General features: G+C 40.7%; 1 protein-coding gene across 1 annotated transcript; it reads right to left on the bottom strand.

Annotated features, from left to right (window-relative positions):
- Positions 1 to 8,250: 8,250 nt before the first annotated feature.
- Positions 8,251 to 9,365, bottom strand: LOC116207099 (ethylene-response factor C3-like). The gene has a single exon (XM_031539957.1). It carries the CDS (start codon positions 9,221 to 9,223, stop codon positions 8,573 to 8,575), a length of 651 nt encoding a protein of 216 aa, XP_031395817.1. The 5' UTR covers positions 9,224 to 9,365; the 3' UTR covers positions 8,251 to 8,572.
- Between the last annotated feature and the right edge of the window lie 947 nt (positions 9,366 to 10,312).

Here is a 10,312-nt window from a genome sequence, read left to right as displayed (position 1 = left end):
AATCTCTCTGATCCTGTCCAGGGCAATCTCCTTGGGGACTTGGGTTGTATTGAGGACCTTCAAGAGAGCCTCCCGGTAGAGCCCGGAGCCTAGAAGGAGGGCGAGGAGTGAAATGCGAGTGAGGGACTTGCCCATTTGTTCTACGACCTTATACTCACTCGCCTTTATGACATTCATGGAGGCATCGGCTTCTTCATCGGTTGCCTCCTTCTTTGGGACCACTGGGGCAATTTCAGGCATGCTGGTAGGCGACTCGTTTGCTTCCAACTTCAGGGTTCTCGTAGACGCGACCCGAACGAGTCAGACCTAGTATGTCCATTTGCTTCACGAGACCCTCAATGTCGGTCTCCTAAGTCCATGGAACTTTGCTATTATGGTACTGGACCCGAGGTGGGGTCCGGATGACGAATAGGGTCGAGGAGGGAGTAGATCCCATGGTAGCAGAAGAGATCTCTATTGGGACATAGTCGATGACGAATGGGGCCAGTTCCACCTCTTTGGCCTCGTCCTTGTCTAATGGACAAATGTTGATCATGTTGATAGTCGGCCTTAAGCTTGACCCGTGATCAAGGAGGGGGTTAGCTTGGACGTTTGGAAGCTTGGCCTCGAGATAGGACAGGGCCACGTTCGTGTTGTAGCCGTATTGGGCAGTGAACTTTTTGGCGAGCTCTTCCCAAGTAGGGACGCTCTTGGCCTTGAAGGAGTTGAACTAGCTGAGCCCCGCATCCTTCAGATTCTCTTGGAAAATCTGGATCATGAGATACTCGTACCCCCAATATTGCATCATCTTGTTCCGATGGCATTGCAAATGTGGCCTCGGGTCAGCGGTCTCATTATATTTGTCGAAATTCGGGATCACAATCTTTGGGGACAACTTCATATCTGGAAAGATACTCGGGTCCAAGTGACTTGCGTCATATCGGGAGTCACTCGCCTAGATGGCCTTCATCATCTCTTATATCCTCTTCATTCTACACTCCTAGTCAGTCTCCATAGCAGGGAGAGCATTTGTTGGTGGAGATTCGGGGGCCCCTACGGTGTGCGTGCCCGGGCTATAGTAGAGATGTTTAGGGTTAGTAGTGCTTGGTAAGGGAGGCTCATTTGGAGTTTTAGAGTCGGGAAAGGGCATGGCTCACTGGTGTGACCAGGAGTGTATGCATTCAAGCTGGGAAGGTCGTCGGCGAAGGGGCCGTTTAAATGGGGCCTAGTGCCGGCATTGACATCAGGGGCGGCCCGAACATAGCCAGGTTCATTGCTCAAATTGTCATCTACAAGGGAGGAATGGTTGCTGGAAGAGTTGACGGCGGAGGGGGAACATTAACCTGATTGACCGCCGATACTTGCATTGAAGGAGGAGCGAGCGCGGGGAAGTGCGTCAGCGCAAGGACAGACGCAACGGTCACTCTCCAGGACATGGTCGGTGGGACCCAAGGGGACGGGGTCAACCGTCGACCTGTGTGCAGGAGGCATGGTGGAGGAGATGCGGTTCAAACCTCGAAGTAAGGCCATGAGTTCGATCATGTCGGCGGCCATTTGGTTGACCGTGTCCTCGAGCGCACCAATGCACACAGCGAATTCTTTTCCTTCATTCTAAGTCATAGTCGAGTAGGGTAGCGGAGTTGTGCAGCCAGTGGTTAGTACCTATGTCCCACAAGCGTGTAAGTACAAGCGCGGGAAAATCCCATAAAAAATAAGCGTACGAAATGATAAGTAAAGAGATGGAATATATGAGATACATGAATTTTCAAAAACTAATGTTATCATTCACGTTGACTTGAAATGTTCAAAGTACAACACGAGTTCTTTTAGGAAATAAAATCCTGAGTCGGTCTTCGACCGTGCTCGAGGCATGAGCGAGCGTTGCCTTGGAAAGCACCGGTTCTAGGTAAGAGCCTTATGGAGATGTCTATCCTAGGGTGTGTAAGGACCTCCATAGGTCCTCTTCCTCTCCAAGGTGGCGTTCGCTCGAGCCAACTCTTAATCGCGTCTCTAAAGCTCAGCGTGGGTCCAAGAGATCTCCCTCTAGAGACGACGTTGATCAGTGAACTCTTCATCCTTCTCAATGATCTCCCCACGAAAATGATCTCTCTCACCTCTGGTGTTGGTGAGCTCGACCAAAGTGGTTGTGCCCGAGGAGGAAGGCGTTCTGGAAGATGTGCCGATCTCATCTTGTGGAGGCTCGGTGAGGTCTTCGTGTGCCGATGGACCCCAATGATAGAAGCGGTGGACGTACTCCTCTGTAACTTGGAAGTCCTGCTCATCTTGAGTTGGATGCTCAGGGAGCAAGACCTGTTCGTTTGCACGTTGATGATTTGGGGATGGCTGGTCCTCCCGCCAAGTGTGCTTGAACCTAGTTCGCGTCGTTTCTCACGAGTAAGACTCTGTCAAAGTCGAGACACCTAAGAGCCATGGGGTCATAGGGCATCCACGTGGCGCGCTACTTAAAGCCCTTAGGCGGTATTTCGCAAAAAAAATTATTCTACTCAGAAACTTTGCGTTCGTGCACTGATCACACTGCTTGGGAGTATCCGCCTTCCTAGGGGGACGCATGACGGACGCGAATGATAAGGAGTCGTCACTATCTATTTACGACCTGAAGATCGAGGGCCAGTGAGTTATTCGGGTCTAATGTTAATTGATACACCTAGTTAGCTAAGGCATATGGCCTTGCGGAACAAGGAGTTCCAAGTTTAGGGTGTTCTGTCTTGTGTGGGCCTATATCTCACACCCCCTATCGGTACTTTAGTTTGTCTAAGGTTTGTCATTTTTAGTTTGTTTATTGCGTGAATTAGGCTTCACTCGTCTCGTTCGGTTTGACATCGTAAATTCGTGAAAACAATCGATTCGGACTAAGAGGCCTAAAGAGGAGTGGATCCTCGCATCATGGGATCGGTTGATCGTCCTCACGTTTCAATAAATCGGGTCATGATGATCGGTTCACTGTGTGGACTGAGCCCATGATCCGTTGGTTCTACTGGTCCCGATGACCCATAAACCGATTCGACTGATTCCGACACTCGGACCTCTTGCTTGCTGATCGAGATTATTACAACAATAAATGTATAAATAAATTGCTCACAATATACTTTCAATAATAAATACAAATACAATAATCTGATCCCAGTCGGTTTGCGTTCAACCAATATTCCGCTCGTGTTCACCGTGAGCTTGGAAGACAAGAATTAAAATTAAGATGCAAGCTCAAGAGATCTGGTAGTTGGGTCCGACTGAACGGATGGATCCCAAGAGGACCGAATAGTCCTCAAGATAGCTGTGGAACCGGTCGAGCTCGCGGGTGATTGTCTAACCTCTATTCACCCTCCCTGATCCGATTCGTCCTCCACTTGGACAATACTCGGATTGAAACGATGACTTGAGGCTAGATCTCATACCATGCTTGGGTCACGCGTACTCGGTATGTAGGGACATTGGATCCTGTGATCGAGGGTTGGGACCCTGTACTGATGGTGCCCAATTTCTTCGGGCTCGAACCGCAAGAAAATGGAATAAATAGTCAAGTAACGAGTTATTTGTCAGATTTACGTGATAATCAGGTTATGTATTTCCGGAATATGAGTGTGTGACTTGTTATAATGGATCCTATTGATAGTACAGAGAATGGGTCTGTCATCTTGAACTGAGCTTACTTAGCAGACATATTTTTATCCTAGGCAAACAAAAATAGAAATGACATACACGATGAAAATTGGCATGGGGGCCGCCTGGAAAAGGCATGTAGCATTCGACTTTGCTTATAAAGGATTTGACGGACATGATGTCTGTCATCATGCCCTAAATGTGTGATTTTTTTTAAATTCTTTTGTTTTGTGATATTGATAGATTAATTGCTTATGACAGAGTGTGTTTTACCAAAGTCCTAAGACCTAGAGTTTTGTCTCGTCTGCTTCCCTTATTTGATTATGTCCAATTTGAAATTAATCTATTTTTATGTTTTTACCCAATCTAAGCTCAAACTTAGTAAGTGGGGACACGAAACACCACAGGGTGCCAAGATCTCTACTCATGTCCTATGAAAGACCGGATAATCTTTCGCGGGCCTTCCCCGCTCACTTCTCTAGTCCACATTCCTAAGCGCCTGAGTTTGTGTTAGAATGACAGAAACACTTTGGTCGGATAAATAGGGCTATATAGATAGGACCTGCGCCTACATGAGTTGCCCGTCTTTACCTGTGGCTCGCAATTTTTCGACCACTATAACCATAGGGTTATCGGTAAATCATACACTGAAGATAAACCGAAACTGTGTGATGCGGACCATCGAGGTCGATAGCCGATGTTAACTGATCCCTTGGACCCATTAGGGTCATGTGGACCTTGTAGGAGCCGAGGGACCGGTCGCTCCGCCCGAAAGTGGTCCAAGAAGAACTCTCACATTCCGACTCGAGATGCCTTAAATTGAGCCTAGACTCGAGTCAAGACGTTTGAGTCCTCCCTAGATGTCCGTGCTACGTGTACCATGTGTCTCAGTATTTTGTTAAAAATGTGGGTTTGGAAAAGTGCACAATTATCGGTTTGTGATTTATTGACTCGATTATAAATTATTAGCCAGTTCGTGCAATTCAATTAAATGTCGAGTGGATTAATTAACCAAATGAATCATCCAAGTAAATATGGGTGTGGAATTAATTAAATTGAGTGAATTCCCGAATGTTTTTGGATATGCGAGTTTCAAATCATCGAATCAATTATTGATGAACCGTCCAATTGAAATTCTAATCTCCGATCGTTTTATTTATTTGAAAACAACTTGTGACACGGAGACCAGGACGTGTCCTTGAGGACCAAGGAGGCTTGGTCAATGATTGCCGAATACCCCTTGGACCCTCGTGGGCCCCACGACGGTGTCCGATACACGAATCCATGCTAACTCATTAAAAGTGTGATTAATCGTCAAATAACATTGGCACGGGAAACGAAATTACGTAAAAATCAAGAAATGGGATCTAATCGAGGAGGGGAGACTGCCACATGACCCGAGATAGGCCATGAGGCTCTTGGCCACACCTCCAAGGAGGTATGGCTAAGAGGCCCCATGGCCCGACTCGAGTCAAGAACGGTCTCTTCGTCTCGATTCGAACTGTTTATCGCATGCATCACCCATCAAACATGATATTATGCAAACATACACAAAGTCAGTACTGCCATGATTACGAGGAACGCGTATAAGCACAAGTATCGTGCAGAATTTGTAATTCATTCATTATTTCTCTTGTATATCGATGAATAAAGACGTGGACTATAGGATTAATCAACTAGACTTTAATAACAAAAAGTGTTAGAACTATTAGAAATCCAAAGGGTACCAAAAAGGCGAGTTATTGGCTTGCGAACCTCTAATCTTGTAACAAAGCCCCCAGACTCATTTTTCTAGTTAAAAGACCGAGTAAAACTTAAATCTTTGGGCGGTTAGTATCTTGACCCGTAGGTGACTTAGGTGGCTCACTAGCGAAATAGACGATGTAGTGACAGCTCCAATCTCGATTAGGTCCTAGGCTACGCGAATTATCAAAACACTCGAGTCGATGGCGGGCCTAAAATCCAAGCTGTGAGACAGCCACCCACCTCTCAATCGAGATCGCCAGTCGGCTCAGATCACGCCGGTAGCCTCGATCGAGTGAGGGAAGTGTGGCCGACGGGGCTGCCTCCAACCCCCCATTTTAGGGATCCCAGTCGTTGAGGTCCTTCAAATCGAGGGGTTGCGGGCGCCCTCCTCGGCCAACCTCCCCTCGATCGAGGATGCTAGCCGGCTGGGATCCCTCAAATCGGGGGGTTCGATCGGGGTCGTCAACATGGCATGAGTCGGTCGACAACCCCAATCGAGGGGTGCATGTTCTGCGGGGCAGCCCCCACCGCCTCCTTCGATCCTTAATGGGATTTTCTTTTTTCTTTTTAATTATATTTTCTTTATTTTTGTCCTTAAATTGTCATTTGTTGCAAAACTTCCCCAAACAAGCGGGCACATAAGCATTCCCACCATTTTCTTAATAGATTATGGATGGAATGCTATGCAATGAAAATATTTTTTCGTGCTGTACAAGAAAATGATTTAAATTTGTACTGCAGCTTGAAAAAAAGTCAAAAACCGTGTTGTATGGTACTATTTTCCCTACTTTTTATCATGTGCAAGATAGTAGAATATAAATCCCTACATAATACTCACCGGAAATTTCCTACATAATAAAATGTGTATGCTATAATGTTGGTATTTATAATTTTTATTCTTTTAATTTTCACAGATTTATTTCACAAATATTACTTAAAAGCATATATTATAAATACCCAGGTAATGTGCATGTTATATGACTACCTTGGTATAATTTTGGCAAATTTTTAGAGATAAGTAATTAAAAAGTGGGAGCTAACCAACACGAGTTGATTCAAGTGGCTCAGCGCTTATTCCCCTTAAGTAATGTCTCGATTTCCAGTCTTATGAATGGAGAAAATTCACTCTGGGAGAGTTTTACCTCTTAGTGGATTGATCCAGGCTCAATTGGATTAGTAGGGGTCTAATACAGCTTCTAGATACTAGGGTTCAGACTAAATAAAAAAATGTTGGCAACTAAGATCATTTCTCCTATAGTCGAGGTATGTTTAAAAGCTTAAAAGATTCGGCCTCAATCCTTACAAAGCCGTAATGAGGAAAAATTAATAAAGTTATTTCATTATATAAAACCTACATATAACTAAAATTTACCTAGATGCATAATAAATGAGATTGGATGCACAATAAATGTATAGAAGAAAATTTTTAAAAAAAGTGAAAAAGGAAAATTAAAAAGAGATAATAATTAAATATTTTTAGAAAATGCAATTAATGTATCTAAATCTTCAGCCCACTATATAATAATTATAAGAAAATTAAATGAATATGGAAAAAAGTTTTAAAAAAACAAAGATAATAATTAAAAGTATTAATAAATGCAATTAAATGTATGTAATCTCTTACTAAATACAATTAAGAGAAAAATTTTGTTGTAATATTTTAATTATATATAAGCGATAAATTTACATAAACAGTTAACTGACCACAATATTATAAAAATTGAGCCTATCTTATAGAAATTGATATAAGAATTTTGATATTATTCTGAAAATTTATGAAGCATATGTATAATTTATCATAAAAACTAAACATATCTATGTACGAGCATATTGAAAAGTAAAATTTTAAAAATATAGAAAAAGATAATTAATGAACAAAGATAATAAGTTAATAGTTTTAATAAATACAATTAATGTATCAAAATCTCCGGTTCACTTTATAATAATTAAAAGAAAATTAAAAGAATATTGAAAAGATAATAATTAAAAGTACTAAATAAGTGAAATTAAATGTACATAAATCTCTTATCAAATACAATTAAGTGAAAATTTTTGTTGTTGTATTTTAATTATATATATCACTTACGAAAATTAATGAAGCATATATATAATTTACCATAAAAACTAACATATATATGTATGAACATATTGAAAAGTAAAATTTAACATGTTACAAATATGAATCATGAATCATAGAAATTACCTTTAATAAATTCTAATATAATAAGAAATATATTAAAATATATCTAAAAAATAGAGTTAATATACATATATTAAAAATATATATAATATCTCATTATATATAGAACAATAACAATCCTTACCCACAAAAAATATTACATTAATTGAGAAAATGATATTTTATAGAATAATAAAAATCTTTATCCAGAAGGAAGATTCCATAAATTTGAAAAGTGATATAAAAGAATAAAAATATATAAAATAAATATATATATATATATATAACACAAACTAACATTGTGAAAGAAACTAAATAAATTCACAAGACATAATAAGAACGTTAATTATAAAATTATAATTGCATCATTCAAAAGTATTCATGCAACTTTATTAAAATTTATTTTTGAAAATTGATTACTGAGAACTTTAACTTTCAATAATAAAAAAATAAATAAATAATAGGTAAATTAATATCTTAAACTGTGATAATTAATATTTGTAAAAAATATAAATATGTGAACAAACCCATGCAAGGCACAAGATCGAACACTAGTCATGATCTATTATTCACGTGATTATAAATACATATAATTGTAATGGTAATTTTATTGGTTTTTTTTACGTTTCGTGACAAATGTATGATCACCGAAAATTCTACAACTTTAGAATTCCGCTCGTAGCATTAAAGATGGCACAATCATCATGCTTCAAGTTTCTTCTCGCAACTTTACAAGATGAAATAGGATACGATTACAAATTCGAAAAATAAGATAAAGTCGGAACCAAAAAACTTAAACATTTTTCCTTATCCAAAAAAAAAAATATATATATATATATATATATATATATGTATCCAACTTCAGAATGGTCCATACCATAAGATATACTTTAACTCAGGATTGGACTTGGACGTGCATCAACATCCGTAATTGGATGGTGACATGAATCATCCCGCCTCCGATTGTCGAAATTCACTTCATGTATTTACAGACAGACATAGACAAGGTTTTCTAATGTCGGAACTCGCGACACTAAAATTACGCCGAATTCACCACGTAGTTTCGCATTCTGGAGACGAGCTGATCAACAGCTGCTCTAAGTAGTCGGATCCTAGATCCTCAAAGACCACAACATTGTCTCCTCGTCCGCTGCTGCTGTCCCTACTTCTCTTGCCCGACATTTTCCTCCTCATGCTATGTTTCTTCTTCAGGGCAATAACAGGGGAACCCCCTCCTTCTGTGCTCAACTGCTTCATCCCCCTCAGCGATTCCCGGACCTTCTCGACCGGGAAGTTGAGCACCGCTGCGTGCCCTCGCATCGAAAAAGCAGCCTGGTCGTAGGCCATGGCTGCCGCCTCGGCGCTGTCGAAAGTGCCCAGCCAAACCCTGACGCCGTTCCTCGTGGAATCTCTGATCTCAGCCGCGAATTTCCCCCATGGCCTCTTCCGCACCCCTCGGTAGGACTTCTCCTTCTTGGGGCTCTGCTCTCCATCGTCTCCTTCCTCTTCTTTCATCCAGCTCACTTCCTCGTCCTTCGATTGGGAGGATGCCTCGGCCAGAAGGCCGAAGAGGAGCATCTCTTCGGAATCATTCTCGTTGAAAGGGAGTGAGTTATTGTCAAGTTTAAGGTTATCCCAGGAGTAGGAAGACTCCGACGAGAAATCGGAGTAGTTTGGTGAGTGGAAGATGGAAGAATCCATTGAGATTGAGCAATTGAATGTGGATGGTCTTGGAGGTGGAAGGTGGTAGAAGTTTGAGAGGCAGAGGACTCTGCTTGCTCTGTTTCCTGGCAAGTTCAAGTTGGGGCAGTGGAGCTATTGCGCCCTATTTATACCCAATTCCGAGTGGGTGATATGCATGTCAAATTCAGTGAACTATGTAACTGTTTTCCTTTTTCGGTTCTGGCATGAGTTGTCTTTAGTTTACTGGTTGAAACTAATCCACAATCCGATGTCGATTTGACCGCCATCACAAAGTGTTTCTAATGATATTAGAACTAAAGAAACCTCACCCTTGAAAGCAATGATAAGAGCCACATGGACTCCAGGAGAGGCAATTGCCCATCCCAGAATTTTGAATTTATTTTTTAATTTTTTCTTCAGATTATATAATTTTTTCAAGATATTGCCAATAATAAGAATGTGAATTTGGTGATTTGCCCCAGCTAAAAAAAGTATTTATGAACAATTCAATTCAAATTATATTTTGGCCCTTGAAAGAAAATTCTGGTTCCGTACTTACCTGAAAGCTCAGCGTATCACTGCCCAACGTGTTTGTGGTTTGATGAGGTAACTATTTTTTTTTCTAGGGGTAAAAACGATATGATAAATACTCTATGAAGGATGAAATGATGAAAAATCATGGGCAAAACTTTTGTTTTTACTCTTCTGTAAAGTAAAGCATAAAACGTCCAAGTTCGTGATTGTAACAATTTTTACTATTAGCTATGTCTCCTGGTTGCTGCATACCAGTGTATGCTTGTATGTGAACTTATCATAATCTGTAAGTTCACGGAGCCGAATTAGTAGTTGTAAGATAAACTCTCTTATAATAGTAGAAGTTATTTAGTTATTCAGGTAAGGTTGTAAAAATGATGATAAACGAATTCAACAAATATGAAGTTACGGTATCACAGGAATTATCACGGGCGATGTAATATCCTATAATGCAAGAATCTATATAGTTCCATATTTTGAAATATAAGCATGAGCATAATACGATTGATGGAATGACCTATCAATTTTAGTTTGGAAAACAAAAAATGACAAACAAGGGAAAAAGAAGCTTTT

Source organism: Punica granatum, chromosome 5 (genome assembly GCF_007655135.1).
Source record: "Punica granatum isolate Tunisia-2019 chromosome 5, ASM765513v2, whole genome shotgun sequence".
NCBI classification, from domain to species: Eukaryota; Viridiplantae; Streptophyta; class Magnoliopsida; order Myrtales; family Lythraceae; genus Punica; species Punica granatum.
Note: the sequence above shows the minus strand (reverse complement) of the source record. Positions and strands in the feature narration are given on the sequence as shown.

Bases quoted from the DNA above. Each gene is read 5' to 3' on its own strand.
- LOC116207099 (XM_031539957.1), bottom strand. From the start codon at position 9,223: ATGGATTCTTCCATCTTCCACTCACCAAACTACTCCGATTTCTCGTCG.